The sequence below is a fragment of the Buteo buteo genome, chromosome 13 (genome assembly GCF_964188355.1).
Source record: "Buteo buteo chromosome 13, bButBut1.hap1.1, whole genome shotgun sequence".
In the NCBI taxonomy this organism is placed as follows: domain Eukaryota; kingdom Metazoa; phylum Chordata; class Aves; order Accipitriformes; family Accipitridae; genus Buteo; species Buteo buteo.
Window position 1 is genome coordinate 11,874,419 of NC_134183.1, and position 21,421 is coordinate 11,895,839.

The 21,421-nt window shown below is 40.2% G+C and overlaps 1 protein-coding gene across 1 annotated transcript; it reads right to left on the reverse strand.

The window, feature by feature from the left end:
* Positions 1–786: 786 nt before the first annotated feature.
* Positions 787–21,272, reverse strand: BLM (BLM RecQ like helicase). Its single transcript, XM_075044732.1, has 21 exons — positions 21,059–21,272; positions 20,069–20,943; positions 18,710–18,899; positions 18,146–18,267; positions 16,752–16,884; positions 14,991–15,733; positions 13,998–14,174; positions 13,456–13,574; positions 11,862–11,975; positions 10,997–11,095; positions 10,760–10,908; positions 9,803–9,909; positions 8,896–9,056; positions 8,204–8,399; positions 7,578–7,768; positions 6,430–6,577; positions 5,862–6,061; positions 4,914–5,106; positions 4,335–4,457; positions 2,841–3,045; positions 787–1,110 (listed from the first exon to the last, which is right to left on the reverse strand). The coding sequence occupies exons 1-21, from the start codon at positions 21,154–21,156 to the stop codon at positions 927–929; spliced, it is 4,527 nt and encodes a 1,508-aa protein (XP_074900833.1). The 5' UTR covers positions 21,157–21,272; the 3' UTR covers positions 787–926.
* Between the last annotated feature and the right edge of the window lie 149 nt (positions 21,273–21,421).

Genomic DNA, 21,421 nt, shown 5'->3' on the forward strand with positions numbered 1-21,421 from the left:
GTAAGGGCTCCCAGTCACGCTGGGCGGCGCAGAGGGGCGAGGGAATTAGGCTCGACAAATACGCGGCGCGGCTTGGCGTGCTCGGGAGAGAAAAAGTGAACTTTTTTAACGGTGAGGTGAATTGAAACGGGCTGGAGGCTCGCAGGGTGGGTCAGACAAAACACAAGACCAGACGTGGCGGACTCGTTGCCCAGAAATAGCTGATGAAATCCTCCGCGCCAGTCAAGCGAGCAAACGGTTCATCCTGGCCGGGCGCTGCCAGGCGTGTACAGACCACGGGTGCGTGTCTAAACCCCTCGTCTGAACTCACCAGGGTTTCCCTGTGCAAGGCAGGAAAGGGGAAGCCGAGGGCAGCTCAAATGCCCTTCACCGTGCCTGTGACAAGATCACAGGTTTTTTATTTAAAAAAAAAAGGCACACCTGGGGCAGGGCTTGGCACTCCCAGGAGGCCCTTCAGCCTCAGTATCTGCAACTTACAACCTACAACCGTTAATTATATTTTCTATCTCATGTGAGCATCCCAAGACTTACATATTCAGAAGAGCAGCTCAGCTATCGAGCTCTGAAGTACTTACACAAGTAGCAAGGGAGAAGAACAGAGACAAGCACAGCTTTGGGATGTGCAGTTCCAGTAACCGCTTTTGATTTGTGGTCTCAAGCGCATCCCTGAGGTAGCTGTGAAGTAGGCTTACAGGGAATATTTTCACTGAAATAGCAGGGTTTCTAAAACCAGTCAGAACTCTATTTGTTTAGAGTAGAAAGAAAGGTCCAAATAAACTTATGAGCTTAAAAACATTTATTTAATGGGAGTTTTTGTACTTGACAAATGTACAAGTCTCAGAAGGTTTAGCAAATGAAACAAAAATTTAATGAACAATGATTACATCTTCAGGGCTTGCTTTTATACAGTATTTACATTTGCCTAGTTAGAATATTGAATATGAAGGCTGAAGGAATTGTCTGTTTTTGGGTTTCGGCGGTGCCATAATCCCCAGCTTTCCAGCAGCTCCTTGTGTGGCACTAACACTGTACGATGCTGAACTGCAGCCAGATGAAGCTGGAGCCTTTGAGCTAGATGGCCTTTTGGTCCTTCTGTACTTGCTGTAACCACTGCAAAATTCAGAGAGAAGGTACATGTGTCAAACATCTGCGTTACTTGCAACGTTCCCTACACCCATGGTGTGCTTACTTACATGTACACCACCCTTAGATTTTTCTAGAAGACTATGCTTTCATTTTTTTTATTTTTTTTTTTTTTTTTTTAATACACATGGCTGAAAAAATACCTTTGAAATGTAAATCAAGTGTAGCTGTTGCTCTGGCATTTGCCTAAGGGCAAGAAGCAGCCTGAAACAGGGACAGAGAATGCTGAACCAACCTGACTCCTATTAATCTAATTAGAATATCAACATTAAGTGACACTTCAGGGTCAACAGCATTTAATGACTAATATTTTAGTAGATGGGAAGTTGAAAAGGGTGGGAGTAAAACCTACTGAGCTGGGAACTGCTATCTGCTACAAAAAACAAAGACCAGAAAGAGGGAAAACAGGGCAGAGAAGGACACATCCTTGGAAAGAACAGACAATGGCAGAAAGCAATGAGTTTTAGTAAGGTAGACCATATTTTCCCTTTGATGATGAATGCAATATTAAAGTGGTAAAATGTCAGTAGTTAATATACCAATAAAACCTAACAGTCTTTAAAATTTAGGCATGAGTCTTCAGCTGGGGATTTTACAGAACATTTTGGAGAGCACGTTAGTATCATTTAGATACTCTTCCGAATGGCCTTAACTCCTCCTGGCTGAAACATAATGCAATTTCTATGACACACATAGACTGAATAAAACCCCATTCAAAGAATTATTTCAGAAATGCAAGACATAGGTTACCTGCATAACTGCTCTTTTGTACCTCATGTTCTCTATCTCAGGTACCAAATGAGGTAAAATTTCTAGGCTGAGGGATAAAGTAACCTGACCATGCCACAGTACAGGGAACTTTAATTCCTTTTTGTGCAAGGCAAGCTATGAGCACAGCAAACCTTTAAAAGGCCTACCTATAAAACCCAGATAAGAACTTGGTGCTCAAGTTTTCTAACATAACCCCCCCCTGTTTTTAAAGAGAGTTTGGGAAGGGCAGACTTTCTCCAGCCATTTCAACTTTTTTGTTTTTTCCCTTTCAGCACCGATTAATCATCATGTTTCAAAGCACGGACCTTCAGCACAAACTGCTACTACTTGAGTTACCAGACTCAGAACTACATGAACTGCTAAAATAAGGTCATTGACTCAAAGGATGAGGCCCAGCCTGGCTTCTTCATCACCCTGTGATAGTTTGGTGGTGGATCTGCCCCAGAAGCTCAAGACCATCCAGACTCTTGGATCCAAACGTTATGCTCTTGATGTAGGCGTTGCCTTGTATGGTACAATCAGCGGGAGAATAGAATTAATGAGGGATGGGGAACTAAGTTCAAATATTCCATCAAATCTTTGAAGTTTTAAGCCCTCTTTATGTTTCCAAGCACAGAATCCAGTCAGCCTGCTAATAATGGTTATGGCAGAACACTGAAATTTAGTGTCACTACTTAGCTTGTAGCAGTCAAAAGTGAGAAACAAAGGACAATTGTTAAATATCCTTCCTCACCAGGAGCTTTTTAAACAAAAAGTGCTAGAAAACCAAAGCAGAGCAGTTGTTACCAGGTACCTGGATAATTTTAATGCCATCCTTAAAGCCCATAATTACTCAAGAAAACACAGGATAACAGTGCAATTCTGGGCTCATCATCATCATGCTATTCTGGACAAGGAAAAGTTACGAACAACCACAAGCAACGTACCCTTTGGGATGAAACTGCTTGTTACCACCATTACTTGTCTTTTTCCTCTTTGATTCTCTGAAGTTTGGTGGCCTTTTCCTTTTCCTTCTTTGGTTTGCATTATTGCAAAAATAGCTGGAGGTTGTAACTACACCTTCTGCTTCTTCATCACTCTCAGGTGTGCCAGTGCTTCCCATAGCTGTATCCACACTTTGGCAGGCATCTTCTACAGACAGACAGTGAGTTAAAACTAACAAAATCAAGATAATTGCCTGGGCCAGTCAGAACACCGTGATTGTACCAAAACTTCTCTCCTTGCTGTTCAAAACCTCCTTTGCACAGCCTTCATCCTGGTGATGCTCCAGGCTCAGCTAAAGGTGTTTCGTAGGTTGGCGTAAAGCAAGGACAGAAGGCAGTTTTGGTTTATCTCATGACATAAAAGAATGCTGGCCAGTCCTATTTTCTCTAGCTTTGCTTCTTGTCTATAAACTATTTTGGTAACACTGGGCTTTTTGCCTTTACACTCTCTTCCCCATGTCAGCTGGAAAGAGTTATGGAATATACCATAAATACTAGTCAGATATGGCACTTGTTTTTAAAAACAGCATCAGGAGACACCAAAAGACTCAGACAGCTCAGAGCTCCTCCTCAGTCGGTCACGATCAAGAGGGATGCGATTCTTTGCACAGGCAGTAGAATAAAATACTTAAAAATCAGGTTTGTAGACATGCATTTATTCACATTGCGGTGTATGAAAGCACAGCCTCCTTAAATGTAGACATGAATCACTTTAAAATTGCAGGTCACGATGTCTAATCTGATAGCCAAGCTGTATTAAGTATTCTAATTACAACATAGGCTACATGCTATGCTCATGTGAAGTTACCATATTTACTAGTCTCAGGTCTCAATTCTCCACTAGGCTGAACTTTGTGTATCAGGTTAGAGCTGTGCAAAGTCTGTGAAACACCACAATTCTGACCTGATAGATTTTTTTTTTTTTTTTTTTTTCCACACCTAGCTTTGAAAGTTCTTCACATTTGAGCAAGGGCTAGTCAGTGAAGACCTGAACTTGCTGACCTCAATTACTATGAAAAATAAAAAGGTTGTAGTTATTGATTATCTGCCAGGCTACAATGTTACCACATACATAGTAGATGCAGGTGGAAAAATATGCAGGAGGTGCAAGACCCTTAACCTTAAGGTCAGAATTTTCATTATAACTAAGCATATTACATAAGTACCAATAACTAATAGGTTAGGAGCAGAGCACTCTGCTTAGTTCTTATTTTCCTTTTTTAGCCTTTCAGAGGTATGCTGAATTTAACTAGTGAGAAGATAGCAAAGACCTTTGTACGTTCTGAAAGTGTGCAGTTGCTCCCTTTTTGTAATTATGAAACTGTAAGAATTAGTTATTTGTATTTAAAACAAGGTAACTTTTGAGTAAAACTTCTGATAGAGGAGAGAAGGGTACTAAACAGGAAAGTACACATGTAGGTACAAAGTATACTAAACCTGGTTTGGTCCATCCAGAGTACTTATCCATCACTTTAATTATTTCTGCACCATATTTTTCCAATTTGTCTTCTGTGACACCATCAATCTGCAGTAAAACCTCCGCATCAGATGACAAGGTTTCTGTAATGTAACAAAGTACCAATTAGACATGTCAAACAAACTAACTTTTTTTAAAGAGAGATCATGGTAGAGTATTCTGGAGGAAATTAATTCCTTTTAGTTCCACCCTATACATTATATTCGTAAGGAAGTAAGCCTTTATTCTAGTGGATTTGCTTCTAGTTGGTTAGGACAAAAGCTGGTCCAAAAGTTTTCTCTGACAGTGCTTCCCAGTTTGTTTTGCAGTATGATTACTTGGGTGGCTCTTGTACTTACCCAGCAGGACTGCTACAGCATAAACTGCCACTCCAAGGAGTCTATGCTGTCAGCTACTTCCATAGGACTCGCTTAGTTATGTATACTTAAACCGTTTTTTGCTAAATGTTAAAAACTGTAGATTTTCTGTCAGCAAAAGCTACAGTTGCACATGCAGTCTACTGCCGACAGGGGTTCCAGGTAACGAAAAGCTGACATTACCTGCTATTTTCTTTAGAGTTGAAGTACTGAAAATATTGAAGTAATGCACATCAAAGACTTTCCCAAGCATTTTGCATGTGTCTGTAAGTTCCCCAAGGCACTTTTTAACCATCTCTTCTCGCTGTGACATTTTTGCTGTGGAAGCCCTTTGCTTTCTGATGGCACTGGCACTTTCTGTTACATGAAACTCCACCTGTTAAAATAAGCCCATCAATAACTTCTGTCAGGGGAGTTACTGCAGAGCCATCACTAAAACACTGATTGATAACATGGGAAAACAGTGAAGGACCAAAAAAAACCCCCGCTATTTACCCAGTATAGACTTTTTTTTTTTCAGGCTACTCGACCATCTCTAAGTTTCTTCTACAAAGAACAAGCAGAGTATACACAACACAGGGAAGAAAAATCCTGAGAACCCAATTCACAGCTAGCTTCAAACAGAGGTCACTAGGTCTAATGCTGAGGGCTCTTCTCTTCTCCAAACACAGCACTAATGCAGAGGAGACATTGCCTCAAGCAATTCTGGGACTCGTTCCATGACCTTCTTGAAGTGCATTTTCCATCAGAGCTCACCAATGACTGGAAAAAAATAGAGCAGAAAATGCAGAAGGCAGCACTGTTCCTTCTTTTCCTCCTAGCTAGCTTTTTCTGTGTTGGCCATAACTTTCCTTTCTTGTCAAGCTGGAATCAAATGGATGGGGGGAGAAGAGAAAGATTTAATCCTCTCCAATCCTCTCAAACTCACCTTTCGCCTCACAACATTATTATTAGAATACTGGACTAGAAATCATGCGTGTTGGATTCTGTTCCCTGCATCTGCTAAAGATTAGTTCCTGTACTTCAGCTGGTAGGCAAACTATGTTTAAACTATCCTAGGGTATATGCTACATAAAAACTGTAGCACATTCCTTAAAACAATATGTTCAAGAAAAAAAAATAAATTGTTACCTGTAGCAATCCATCTAGCACAGCCTGAGCTTTCTCTCCTAGAATTATATATGCTACCGCTTGGTCATTAGCTGTGATATACAAGTCTTCATCCAGTATCTTGTCCAAGACCAGTTTTCTAAACAGTCTTTCAACATTATGCCTTGAGTAGGCAGCTCCCTTCCCAAATATTCCAGACTGAATCTTCGCATTTGTCGTACCTGTGCAACAGAAATCACAGGATTAGCCTGTGATTAGAAAGCCTACGTACATATGTATTTACAGACCTGTGGAAGATTCCCAAGGGTACTCCATAGTCTATGCACATAAGAAAAACCACATTTAAGCACCAGAAACTCCAAGCACCACCAGAGAACTAATATTATCACTATAGCAACCTGAAACAGATTAAAGCTTTAGTCTCATTTATTTTGGATCATTTACCACCAAAAGATTCCTGGGAAGAATAATTTTGCAAAACATATCTTATTTTAAACCACTGCTGGTATTGCACAGACCTCCTGATCCTTAGTCAGGAATTTATGCAGCAAGTCTATTTAGGTGTTGTTTCTGGAAGAACAGCACTCACCTAAGAAAATGTCTACCATCATATTCAACGTGTATCTTCCAGAACCTGTATTTCTCTTCGCATTTATTCGTCCCATTTGTCCACAGTGCTGTTGTACAAATCTTATAATGCTCTTCACTTCATCTGTTACGTTTCTTGATTTGTAATCCTATTAAAATAGACTTGATTAGGAAACAATGTTATGTGGTTCTGTCCTAATGCAAGTTGTTACTGACAACCTTATTTTTCATTATTGAGCTTTTTCCATTCATGAATTCATTTTGTTCTAAACAGAGAAATAGTCATTTTCTAGTTAGTATACCTACAGTGATACGATATAGTCACAGGAATTCTTAATTTGATAATACCCTGGAAAATGCAATAATACATACCAACTGATTGTATATCATCTCTATTGTGTTAATTCCATAGAGTGAGGTGCAAGATTGCTGCATGAATACTGGTAATCAAGGTAAATGATTTGGAAAGTATTCCTGTAATTATTCTCCTGCCATGCACTAGAACTTACACTTCCAATATGCATTAAAATGAGAAGACTGGACTGAATACGCATTATTCTAGCCAAATTTTGTTGCAAACACAGGACTGACAAGCAGTATCATCAGATATAAAACTGAGCTCAGTAACCCTTCCCTGTCTGCTTCAACAGCTATCTTCTCTTCTACTCTGTTCATGCCACTAACAAGTTTGCTTCAATCCTTGGTGCACAAACCTTAATCTTTGGGCCACCTCAAGCAGTGTACACCTCCTAATGTGGCACTCGTGCTATTCTGGCAGCACAAAGCTGCCTTGAAAACATCAGAATAGGCATTGGAAGGGATTTCCCCACAGCCATTCCAGTGGATCTTATATTAGCTCCTGCCTCCTATAAGCACCGTAGCCAAGAAAAATCGACACTAAGGAACATTCTTACACCTCACTAGTCCTCCTCTGACAGAAATAGGAGCATCATAAGTCCACGGATAGTCTGTATGATTCTACTCTAGGTTAAACCCTGGAAATAATCCAAAGCATCTAGCATCACTAAAATACAAGACATCTTATTCATTTTCTCCATTTGCCTTCCCAAATGTCATGTAACCATTTTTTAATGCAGCTAAATGCAAAATCAGTTTGATGACACTATAAATAAGAGCTATGATTTTTACCTTCTTTCTACTGCAGTTATCACAAATTACTTCTGGGTGATCTTTACAGAAGGTGGGATTAAAATCAGTTTCCCCAAAGTAGGCCAAAAGCTGAATTCTCCGGCAATCAACTACATTCTCACAGTAGTGAACCATACTGTACAGGTTGTTAAAGTGGGTCTGTCTTGTGTGACTGTTTCCATCTTTCTCCACTGAAAAGCAATAAATTCAATTGTATTTGTTAAATCTGCACCTTTGCGCTTTTATGTATTATCAGATAGACAAAACATAATATTCTTTTTTGCTTAAAAAAAGATGAGCAGGTTAGTACAGAACTAACCTGGGACAGATTTTGCCTCTAAAGTTTTAAAGAATGGAGAAGGGAAATAAGACTAGAACGACAAGAATCAAGAGATGGATATGTATGAAGCAAAATGTTTTTGACTAACATTAAGTACAAGTGACAAAAATCTTCCATTACAGAAAACTATTCAGGTAAAGATGCACAGTTCTCCCATTTTGCAATACCATACTATATATGGCACTTCTAAATGAGAAAATAACACAGTCTAAAAATGAAACAGAGACCAGTGACTAAGTGACTTCTTTAATATTGTCTCCATTAAGTTACAAACATGAAAACTCACTTAGTATTAGTCTTCTAATTCTGGTTACATCACTGTAGCTGTAGAAGAGCAGACAGTGAGACATTTCACCATCTCGTCCAGCTCTGCCAGATTCTTGATAGTAACCTTCTATAGATTTAGGAAGAGAAGCATGGATAACATAGCGTACGTCAGGTTTATCAATTCCCATCCCAAAGGCAATTGTTGCACATATAACCTAGGAAGGAAATAATAATTTGTTACACAGAGTTATGAAAGTTATTCATGCAGCACTCTGCACCGAAAATAGACAGGTGATCAGGATTACAAAACTGCAGAACCTAGAATTTAAATTGTAACACTGCAAGACAAGTACAAAATAGCAAAAACACCTCTCCTTTCAGAAGAGCTATTCCAGACAAAGGGAAAACTCCAAATTTGAGTCTCAATATACAATTCAGCAGTGTGCCTAGAGCTGTTTCAGAAGCCTTGTACTGCTTCAGTTCCTTCCTCCTGGAGTATCATCACCTGGTGCTGCGCTGCAGACTTTGATTTGTAAAACTCCCAGTAAGAAGATGGCTAATGTGTTTTGGCAGATCTGTTCGGATCAGTTATTCAATACTGCATCCAATTTGGCATAACGTTACACAACTTCACTTTCATCTACTAGGCCAAGAGGGATAAAAGTGCTCTAAATTCTATTAACTTTTTTCCCCCAGTTGCTTTTCTTTTACCTGGCATCCTTCTTGATTAATCCACTTCTTTTGTACAAGATCTCTGTTGGAGTCAGCAAGGCCAGCATGATAGGCAAGTGCAGCAAGACCTTCCTTCTGCAGAATAGCCGCTGTTGTGTCACATTCATGACGTGAAAGACAATAAATTATTCCAGAGTCATCTGCAAATACATAAAAAAAAGATTTGCGCTACAATACAGCTTTATTCCCTTTCACTTGTTTTAATAGTCATACCTGTCAAGCAAATACCAACTTCTCCCTATTGGAATAAATATAAGTGTAATGCAATAACTGCTTAATAACAAAGAAAATTAATTTTATTAATATTAGATGTTTTTGTTAGTTTTTCCTCACCCAATTTCCTGTGGTTTTGGTGAATAACTAACTACATAAATCAAGAGCTAGAGCAGTTTAGTCAATGATATACTAGGTTACAGCCCTAGAGAAGCTATGAAGGGAGCTTGGTATAGTTGACTTCCAGCAGCAGAAACTGCATGACTCCAGAAAGTGAGCCTAGAAAGACAGGAATCTCTGAAGATATCTTCAAGGGAACTATAGATAAGCAGACCAACAGAATTAAACAATTAAAACAGTATGGATATTAGATGACCTTTATACTCTGAAGACACGATGCTAAAAGGTCTGGTAACCTCCAGAAAGATTACTCAGGAGCATTACCATAATTTACTTTTCCATCTTAACTTTAACTCTTAACTTTAGGATGCCCATAAATCTGATTCCCATTATCAATATCATTTTGCCTCCAACCTGTTTTTTCTTGTAAATATATTAGTCACTTACAGAAAGGTGCAAGTTTCGGGTTTTTACACCATTATAAAAGCTCTTCCTGCCTTAAGAAGTAGTTCATAAAAATGCATGCAAGCACACTATGCTGCTCAATACTCACGTGGATGATATTTTTTAATCCATTCCAAGCAATCCATGGCCACCTTCTTTGGCTTCTTGGGCAATACATCATATTTCAAGTTATGCCTGTTGAAGCTCATTGTAAACCTAAAAGATGACATGGGTGTCATGGGTGCTTGTCAGCTTTATGGGTGCAATAATCCTTTCAACAAGCTAGGTATTGACTGGAATGTCCCAAATTCAACTAACTACTACTTGTTCTGCATTATTTGCAATAGAATTATTGTTCCACTATGCCCACAGAGATTTACATCGCCCATACTTTGGGTCTAAAATTTCTGCGTTTTTCCTGTGGCTGTGAAAAAAACCCAAAGCTACATGGCACTATGTAGAAGGAAGAAATGCCCATAAACCAAACATGCACACAGTGATTTGCCTTGCCTTCATTTTCCTTTTGAGTAATAGCATCCACATTTGACTGACCAAATTTGCAAAATATAGTGTCACCTCCCTCCTTCTTCCCTAAAATACATTTCTAAAATAAGAAAAACAAAGCATTCTGTTTTGTTATATTTCTATCATGTACAATGAAAAGACTACAATACAATCCAGGCCCAATGGTACCTCATTATCTATGTTACTGCAATGCTAATTAAAGAACACTTCCAGCTTTTGCAGTTTTCCAGCCATTTCATGAAAAGCACCCTAAAATACAACTTGCACATTTTGTCAGTGACATAGAAAATGTCATGATGTTAGTTTCTGTTAAACAGCTTCCTTAATCATGCAAGGAAGAGTTTGGCAAGTGTTTTTCTTCTTACTTTAATATTTTGCATATAGCTCACATTAAATTCCACGCATATATTCTCATTTAATCAGATACAATTATCTAAGTATTTCAGATGGACCTGTAATGCTTTTCTTACTTCACTAAGTTTTCCATTCAAAATTTCTGCAGCACAAACAAATTGTTTCAGGAGGCTGCTGAGCAACTTACACTTGTGGTTTTAGCATCTCAAGCTGATTCTGAATATCCTTCTGTACTCTGGGGTTAGCAGTGGCAGTAAGAGCCATCATAGGAACAGAGTGAAACTTCTTGCGGAGCATATTCAGTCGTTTGTAGTCTTGTCGAAAATCGTGACCCCACTAGTTTAAAAACAAAATTTAAGTATAACTGAGTAAGATGCTCCAACTAAGTCTTTTGCCATTTTGAAAAACAAATCAAGGTTTTTACCTGGCTGACACAGTGGGCCTCATCAATGACAAAACGCGCTAGGAGTTTTCTGTCATAGAGATTTTCCAGGGCTGACATCAGTCGGTTGCTTGCACAAATCTAGGTACACATCCACCAGCAGCATTAGAAAGCAAACTAACAGAGTAAAGTGTCACCCCATCTGACTAAGGATACAGAAACAATTGTTCTGTACAGTAAAGTTAATCTTGACTGCACAGGTAAAGCTTGAAGGCATAAAGAAGACAGCAATCAGCTTCATTTTAATTGACAATGAAGCAGCTGGTGTGGGATTACTGCAAGGTTCTAGGATCATCTACCCAGAGGTCCTACAATCTGAGTAAATTTAAATGACTTATGTCATGAAAGACAGAGAAAGACAATGCTGAAGAAAGAAACGTAATCAGCACACTAAACAGTCCTCTCTTACAAAGCTCTTGTGGAATAACATAATTTTTAATGGCAGCATATAATTAAGTACAAGGCAATCTTTTGACAATCACGTATGACCTTGACAGTTCCATATTTTTCCCCTGTATTATCCTATTCATAGTAGTCTAGATTCTAATAGCTACTTGACAGCAATTAGCCACTAATATGTAGTAAGATATATCAAAATGGATGGGCATGGGATTTTTTTTTTTTTTTAAAGAATTTAGATTGTAGAGACATACGCAGTTCTCATTCTTGGTTAATTACTGACTGAAATTAGTTATATCTGCACAGAGTCTTACTGAATTACCTAAAAAATGCTAACAATTTTTTTTCCCCAGAAGCCTACTCTAAGTTCAGTGTTTCCCCTTTAATACTTCATAGTAATCCTTCTCTTGTTGCCTCCGTGATTTTACAATTCAAATTAAATACAAACCTTCTCAGGGGTAACATACAGAAGTTTTATTACAGGGTCCTTTTTTGACAATTGCATGTATATTTTTGAAGCATCAGCATCTGTTCTATCACCAGTCAGATGTGTTGCAGCAATCTACATTAAAAAAAAAAAATATTAAGTTTCAATATGCACAAAACAGAATAACTTCCAAATACAGTCCCACATCTAAAGCACATCAAAAAAGTACATGTATTTACTATCCCCAACGAACACATTTTAAATGCTTCTTTGTGTTATTATAGATAGCATTTGAACACCTACCATACTGTAGATATCACAGAATTTTTCTAATGATAAAACCAAAAGACTATAAGCCAAATTCTATTATTCTGCTCCCAATTCTACCAGCAGACCAACAGCTGACTTAGGGAATTGTCTGCTTTCTTTGAACTCTCTTTCCAGTAAAGAAAATAGATGTGATGCTTGTTTATTGCTCAATACACTGTAAGTTTGAGATTGAATTCAGACAACAGACCTCTTAAGATAAGAAACAAAGTTTCCAAAAAGGACAGAAACATGGTAACACCTTCAATAACAGTGCCCACAAACATAGAACAACATAGCATCAGAAGAGGTTGAATACAACTTGGAGCAGCAATTTAATATTAAATTTGAAAGTATAACTTAATATTCATGCTAAATAGTAACAAAGGAATTGGATCCTAAGGACAAAAATGAGGTAAGAATAGGTCATACCAATACAGCCAATTCTGCCTGCTTGTCTCCTCTTCCTCTTGCAAGAGGCAGCTGCAGTTCTGCAGAGGAAATTCCTTCTGCAGCTACAAATCCCTAGGAGTCACAGAGCCCATTTAACTGGCTTTTACAGCCATGGCACCCCACAACACCAGAAAGAGCGAAGAGCACAGCCAAAGTGTAGCGTTGTGCAACAATCACTAAATTGTAGACAACCATTCGAGGGCCCTATCTAGTTAGACTATCAAAAACTGTACTTGATGAGGGAAGGACTTGTCTGAGCTTCAAAACCCTTCGTCATAGTCCCTTTGGTCTCATACCCCAAAACATCTCTGTATTTTTGCCCTAAAACATGTTATCCACCTTTGTTTCCCTGATCTCTCAATCTCAATAATACATTAAGGATCAAAAAGACACTTCACCGAGGCAAAAGCAGTTCATAAGTGGTCGGACTTAGGAACACACATCTTCTGCATTTCTTGCGTTTCTTTTCTCTGTGTATTACTTTTCTAGAAATGCTTAGCATCTCCAGAAGGCTCCTAACTCAGGAATTGTTAGTGCTTATTTCTGCTACAGAGCTAGGCTGCTCCTATTTAGGTGTCTAAATACAACTCTCAGAATCTTAGAATCAGGCATCTGTACTTGAAAACTAAACTCCAATAACAAATACACATGAGCATCAATAAATTTAGCGGTTAGACTGCCAAGGTATTCTAGTTCATCTAATTTAGTTCTTCCTAGACAACTTTGTGTGCCTTTTACAGCTTCCATCTAATCAATTTTTGTAGTTTATATTTGAGAGATACAAGATTTGCTGTAAAATTTCAGATTTCTAATTCACTTATCCACAGTTTAACTAAATAAAGCTGTTTGAACTTACATCTAAAGTCTTCAGTTTCTGTACTTGATCTATTATCAGCGACCTCAGTGGAGAGATAACAATAGTGACTCCAGCAGAGACACACGCTGGTAACTGGTAGCACAAGCTTTTACCACCACCTGTAAGGATTACACAGAACACAAAAAATGTTAGATATCAAGAGGAAAGGGAGACAGTGTGGAGAAGGAGCGGAAGATGGGAGACCTATTTTCTTCCCAATTTACAGCACTTTCAGAAACAATAAACTTTTACTAGTGACTGCCTCTAATATGATACCTATGGGATAAGGAAGAATTATCATGTGAAACATTATGGAAGGCAGAAATTCAATCACCTCATTCAAAATACCACAGTGCATACAATATTCCAGAAATCCTGCAGCCACAGGATTCAAGCAGCACAATTTATTGCCACCTCCACAAAGGCACAGAAAAAGTGAAAAGTTTGTCACAGGCCTTGCAAAAAAGAGCTTCAGGTCTTTATTTCTCAAGTGTGTGCCAGACCCAAAAGCCTGCAGCTGTGTGATGTTTGGAGATACATACCAGTGGGCATTAAGATGAAGCAATCTTCACCCAGAAGAGCAGCATTGATGGCCTCCAACTGATTTGTCCGAAAATAGTGCAAACCAAACTTTTTGTGAAATATATTCATCATTTCTTCAGAATGGGAAAATTTCATACCCTTGAAACGTTCTAGTGCAGGGTTATTAACCAGTGGATCTAGTAGACAAAGAAAATGTACTCACAATAAGTTACAATATCAAGTTGCGCTATCCCTCTTGCAACATAAAACTGCTTCACTGTAACAGATGGCTTAGCCACCACTTCAACCGTTTAAATCTTTCAAAACCTTTCAAACTCAAATCATGACTTACTAAAAAACATTGCATTCATCTAGAATTTAAGACCAGCTGAAATGTGAATTTTGATTATATGCAAATCTCTGGAAACAAGCTTCTCACCCATGACTGTGTAAAACGCATAGTCTCTACGCTGACAAACTTCATCTCTGTCACAAACAACTATGAATAGGCTTGCTATTTGTGGGTACCTAACAGTAGGTGCTAGCTGAATCAGTGACAGAGAAGCTGATGGAAAGGGTTAACATTTTCACCTCCCCTTTTACCAACCCATTCCTACAGTAACCACAAATAATACTGACCCACCCCTGTGCTCCAGAGGGATTAGATTTGCTTCAACAAGTGCCCGTTTTTGAACATTTTGCATAAACAGCTTTGTACAGCTTTGAATTAACAACCACAGAATCATTATTTAATTAAAACACAGAAACATTCTGGTTTCCTATTTTAGCAGCTTCATCTTCCCAGCAGCCTGCAACCTGCGTGGCAAATAAATATTCAAGAAGTTTGGCATCACTTGGAGGAAAAAAACAGAAGATGACTTTGCAAAAAGAAATCTCCACAGAAACAAAAGGCATTGATGTAACCTACAGTAAGTTACTTGGCCTTAGGTTTAAAAATAAGTAAATAAAAATTTTAAATGGGAAAGACAATAATCCTGATGAGCACAATTTACCTGAACGGTTCTTCGTTACCATCAAGAAGCTTGATTTCGGAGCAGCAGGATTTGATACAACAGAAGACCCTTTGGCTCTGGACATTATCTTTGACAACAGCGATTTGGCAGGTGGCCCTTCCCTGACAGGCTGATACGACGGCGTAGATGGTGTCTCAGGTACCGAAACATTCACCGAATTCTCCCAGTCCTCATCAAAATCATCAATATCAAAGTGATCAAGGTCAAAGCCTGTATCATTCATACCTAAACTGTCTTCTGCAGGAATGCCAGTAGGAGCTTTGCTCTGACCTTTCAGAGCTGTGCTTGTCAGAGGCCTCTCCAGCAGATGCTGGTTTCCACTGTTTCTCACCCCTGGTTTTTCACAGCAGCTGCTGTCCAAGGACATCTCAGAACAGAGGCTGAGAGAAGCTCCCTCTTTGCCATTTACCTTGGAAGAAGACAGTGCTGTAGTTTCTGGGCAGGTGATCTCCTCAATACTTCGCTTTGAAGCGTAAGAGGCATCCAAGGTTTGATTTTTTTTGGTAGAAAAATTGTTTGAATTAACAGTCCCAGAAAACATAGATGGGACGTTTGTGGATTTTGGCGAGTTCCTGTCAGAACCGAAGCTCCAGTTCGGGCCAGAACACAGAGTACTACCAGGACACACAAGAGGGCCCTGGTCCACACATGCCTTCCAGTTTCTAGAAGTGTTGTTTATGCTACTTTTGTTCAAAGTGACAGAATTAGCTAGCAATTTTCTCCTGGGAGAGATAGTAAGGGAAGGAAGAAAATATTTAGTCACAAGCAATGGTTTATCAAGTTCTAAAACATACATTAAACAGTTTTGTCTCTCTCCTATTTAAAATACTAACATATGGTGGTTACGTCGTATTCTGTGTCACTATATTTAAAAAATATTTCAAACACATCCAGGGAAGAGAGAATAATACCAGAACTCAGTTGAACAAAATAATTACAAAATTACTACATCTTCTCTGTGGACATAAAATAAAAGAATTCCTAATAGCAAGGAACTGATCTAGGCAAGGTAGAGCATAACAAACAAACAAACAAAAAATCCTTAGAGGCACAAACCTGAAGTTTAAAAAGTAAAAATATGCTTGAACCAAATTAAGTTTTTATGTACTTTATAAAGACTATGTCTGACTACGGTAATAAGAGGAAATAGAATAAATTAGTTTTACTGAGAACGTTCAGAAAAAGCACATAGTCCCAGTCCAGTAAAAAACCAAAACAAAATCCCAAATCTCAATACTTCATCCACGTATTATGTCATCAAACCATGCAGAAGTTAAAGCAGCAGACTGCAGTAGCAATAATCAGATTGAAAGGTGACAGGTACATGGATATTAGGAGAACTCATAATCACTGTAGTCAGTGATAGTGAGTCACATAGACAGAATATTAAATTAATGCCTCCTGTTACAAGAAATCAGGATGACACCTAGCAGGTTATATCACATCACTCTGCCTCTTTGGAAGTATCTGGTGCCAGTCAGCTTCCAGAGAAAAGATACAGGACTACCTATGCCTCAGACTGAATGTGAAACTGGACCCTTTCTTCTGGTAGAACACTGGGATTGTTAAAATTTTCAGCAGGTTTTTTTGATTTTTTTTCTTTTTCTTCATTCGGTCAGTAATTTTAAGCTTTTAAAAAATCCTTCCGTATCATCTTTTCAGTGTGATGGAGACACCTGCAGGCACGACACCGCTTCACACAGAGCATGGAAACGCAGAAGACTGCTTATTAAAGCGTACCTGAGATCTCTCTGCTGGAGAAGTTCTTTTGCACAGGACAGAAACTTAAGCTCATGAAGCGGAATGGTATCTACCAGTTTACAGATATCATCCATGATGCCATAGAGTTGCTGTTCCAAATGCAAGCCTTTATCTGTTAGATGGAGTGATTTTAGCAGACAGTAATACTAATTTTTATTAGAATATGTAACAAGACGATATCACTCTCCCAAAAGACAGTAAATTGAAACAAATAAGTCCAAATAATTTACTTTCAATATATTTTTAAGAAGTCCATTCACATAAAGAAACTGTATCTGTGTGCATGAACTCACCCAGTCTACATATTTTTGCCCTTGCCTTTTAATTATCCATCTATATATATTTTTGAAACCTCATTACAGTTCTTTGAAACTTATTTCCAAAAAACATTCAAGTTTACATGTTTTGCTTATCTCAAATTACTCCTCCCCAAACACATTAAAACACCTTTTCTCAAAATATTACGTTGCAATTCTAGTCTAGAAAGTACTGTAGAAAACCTCCCACAAGTGAAACTCAGCATTTGTCACCTCATGACCTTCCCTTTAAAATTTGGTACCACTGCGAACCATCTGGATTTTGTCAATGAGCTGCACTGTACCTCGAACTGCTGCTACTGGGGGTGTGCTCCCTCAGACTAAATTCTGGCTTCTGCTACACTTGCCTAACTCTGATTTACTGGGTCAGAAGGGCGTCTCTTGCAACAAGCTAATGGTCCACTGATCAGAAGTTCACTATAGGTACACTAAAGTATGACAAGATGGAGCTTGACTAAATTGATTTCCAGAACAGCATTGTTAAAACAGAAATATGAAAACACTGTTCTGGGCATTTATAAACACAATATTTTAAATGGCACTACAGAACAGCACCATAAGCTACATTTCCATATATACCCTGAGAGGAAAGTCTGAACCTGCAGCCTTAAAACCAGGCTATGCCACACTTGTACTTAGTAACTTTTCATTCTGTGACTGAAACTCAGAAACATTTTAGCTCAGTATTTCCCAAATCTGTGGGAATCAAACGGAAGTGCTGGCACAGCTCCAGCTTACAGTGATGTGTCTTTGTGTCATAGCTGACTTCAGGAACAATTTGGTTGATCCGTGCTTTTAAGTTTTGAAAAGGAGGTCTGTGCCATATCCCAGACTGGTACTGACAAACCCAGAATCAGGATCAGACAACATCCCTGAGTCTACACAATGTATACACAACATCTGAAAATCCTGTATGAGACTCGGTCCTCTGCTTCCTTGTCCCCATCAGTCAACTGCTAGTTAATGCTCTCAGATTACATGGGATACACAGGAGAACAATTAGTTGCAAACCATCCCCAAAATCTGAGACATAAAATTTCAAAATGTTTCGTGTACCTGCATCCTCCACACTAGGATCACTGTTAGCAACAGGCTGCACTGTGGCAACCTTCCCAGGCTTGGACTCAATGCTGCTAGCTGTGGATCTTCCACCAGTAGGAGATTCTTTGAAAATATTACTAACATCAAAAGAAAAAGTCATTAAAATACAGGTATCTGTAAATCAAGGCATTTCCATAAAAGAAGTTTATCTTTCAGAATAACAGCATTTAAGATGTGTGTAAAAGATGAACAAATTTGTTAAAATCCAAGTAGCTGAGCAGTTTGCCACTCATCCTACATGCCAACATGTAGAGACTTTCTTCAATAATTTTTTTCCCCTCCCACTACAAAAGGAAAAATAACTCTCCTTTTTCTGAAGCAAAAGCTACCTTAAACATTGGCCATAAAAAAAAGTATTTCATAAAACATTAATAGCAACTGTCAACCGCTAACCTGCCAAGCAACAGACACAATCAACTCAATCTGTAACTTTTTAACAAGCACTGGTTTCATGTCTGTTTTCATACTTTTTAAAACCATCCTAAAGACAGACAGTTTTATCAATAAACTTTGTTTTACCTAATGTTTTTTACAGAAGGCGAGAAGGAAGGCATCTCTTCTTCAGGGGAGGGCGGAACAGTATCTAAGTAATCATCCTCTTCAAGCTCAGTGCCTGCAAACAGGCCGATGTCAGCCTCATCCAGTTCCGGGGGGCTGTTTTTCTCATCACTGCTTGGCTTCTGGCTCTCACCACTTTTATCATTAGAAGCTGAAAAAGAAGTGTATTAATATTGTTGGGTAACACTGTAAACTCATTCTGGTATAAACAAAAATGCAACGGAACACTGGGAAAAAATTAATAGCCAGATTTCAAAACACTCATTTAATACAGTTTCTGACTTCTAAAGGAAAAAAAAAATTATTACTGCTCCCTTTTTCTCCCCCATTAAAAACCAATGGACAAAACCCCAACAAACCCTCTTTTAAGTGGAAAAGTTAAACAGCTTGCCTATTGTTACCTTTCCCTATCAGAAAAGAAAAACTTAAGAGGTATATTTTCCTACAAGAGATTTTATAGAAAACTATTGTTATATTAAATACTAGCTTAAAAATAGTGTAGACTCATTGGCTAGCATAGTCCCCATACTGGAATTAGAAGGTAAATTTACATGTACCTAGGAGAAATCCTACTAAGAAAGGCCAATATCATTAACACATTAAAATTCATTTCACGGAAAGTGGGGGAAAGGTAACAAAATAGTCTTAGGAAGAGAAATACAGTTCACAAATTCTTTCACCACTTAGTGTAACAGCAGCATCACAGAATACTGTTCCATATTGTTCCGTTGCATAAACATTTCATTTCACAAATAAAGATCAAAAGTTTCAAAGCATAACAGGTAAGCCATATAAAATAGAGAAGCTACATGGAACACAGGAGCTGCCAAGGAAGGACTCTCACTGATACTCATGAACTTTTTGGTCGTAATCAAGGGCTGGAGATATTTTCGTGGGTTTTTTTTGTTGGTTTGTTTTAAATTGAAAGAGATCTCTTTTTCTGGTTTAATATTTCTCATAATTACATTTAGGTGTAAGATGATTTTATGTCTCTTTTGTATGAATTTTAAAAATGCTTCTTTCTATAACATCCCTATAGATTATTGCTCTTCATTTCTGGAATTCCATATGGGATTCAGTCTTGCAACCCCAATACTACCATGTAGACCAGCTGCTACTTCCGCTGCAGAGGCAATGCTCCACTATTTACAATCCTGCACTTTCACAAGCTGTAGTTACCCAGATGAAATCCACGTACCCACAACTGCTCATCAGATATGAGCATGCAGCTCCCTCCGATTTCTGAAAAATCAAGCCCTCTGTGTGCAAACACAAACATAATTTCTTCTAGCTCATTGGTACTTTAAAATAAACTGTTACCTGGGCGAGCCTCTTCCCCATCATCATCCAAAATCACATCAGCAGATAAATTCTCCCAAAGGATCTCACCCACAGCCTTGTTACCGCTGCAGGGAGCTGAATCCTCAAGACAGATCAGAGATTGCTGCGACAAGGGTTGTCGTTCAGCCTCTGGAGAGTTCTCCCTGCACCCTGAAGCGCCATGGCTGCAAGGCCCCGTGTTGTCACCCACGGTCCCGGGAGAGCCAGGCGGCTCATCTAGGCCAGGGTTTGACCTCTGGAAGGCCTTGCAGGACGCCTGCTGCCCTTTGGGGGACAGGACCGGCGGCTCATCCAGGCCAGGGTTTGACCTCTGGGAGGCCTTGCAGGACGCCTGCTGCCCTTTGGGGGACAGGACCGGCGGCTCATCCAGGCCAGGGTTTGACCTCTGGGAGGCCTTGCAGGAGGCCCGCTGCCCTTTGGGGGACAGGACCGGCGGTCTGCAATACTTCTTTTCGATTCTTGACAAATCAAAGTCGTCCATGTCATCCCACTCATCTTCTATGGTAATGACAGGGCCGGCCACAGGACTGGGCACGGCCTCCCGGGCTGGAGCACCCCACAGCCCCTCGGTCACACTCCTCTTTCCAGAGGCCACGGGGACTTCTGACACCTCCTGAGACCTGGCAAGTGTCGGGCTCGCACAGGCCGGCTCGAGGCCCCGTCCGTGGGGACTGGCTGCCACTGGAAAGAAATCCTGGATTTGGGTTTTCTTGTCCTTGGAGGCAGGGAGGGGTGAGGCGAGGGCAACCAGGGAGGTGTTAACGTCTTTCTCCCTTAACGCAGAGGCGGCAGAGAAGCCCCGAGGCTCCCTGGGCAGGGCGCCAGCCAGGGAGGTCTTCTTGAAGGTGAAGCCCCTGCAAAGAGACGAGCCCCGCGTCAGCATCCCGGACGCCTCCCGCTCCCCAGTGAGCTCGCTGCACCCGTAAAGCTCTGTCGCCCGCCGCCACCCCGAGGCCCCGCGGTACTCACGCCGGCCGGTTCCGTGGCGGGGGCGGCTTGCTGAGGGCGCTGCGGGCCGAGTGGAGCTGCAGCTGCTCCCGCAGGTTGTTCTGCGGCACGGCCGCCATGGCGGGGAGGGACAGGGCCACCCCGCCGGCAGGGGGCGCTCTCCGCGCCGCGGGTCCGCGCTCCCCACCGGCCCGCCGCCGCCGCCGCGCGCCCCCTTCGCATTCGGCGCCAAAACGCCGCCGGCCCCGCCCATTGGGTAGACGCGCCGGGAGCGGAAGTGGCGGCACGGCGCTTCCGTTTCCATGGCAAGGGCGGGCTTCCGCCCCGCCCCTCGGCACAAAATGGCGGCGCCGTCAGCTGTGGGGAAAGGCCGTCGGGGCGGAG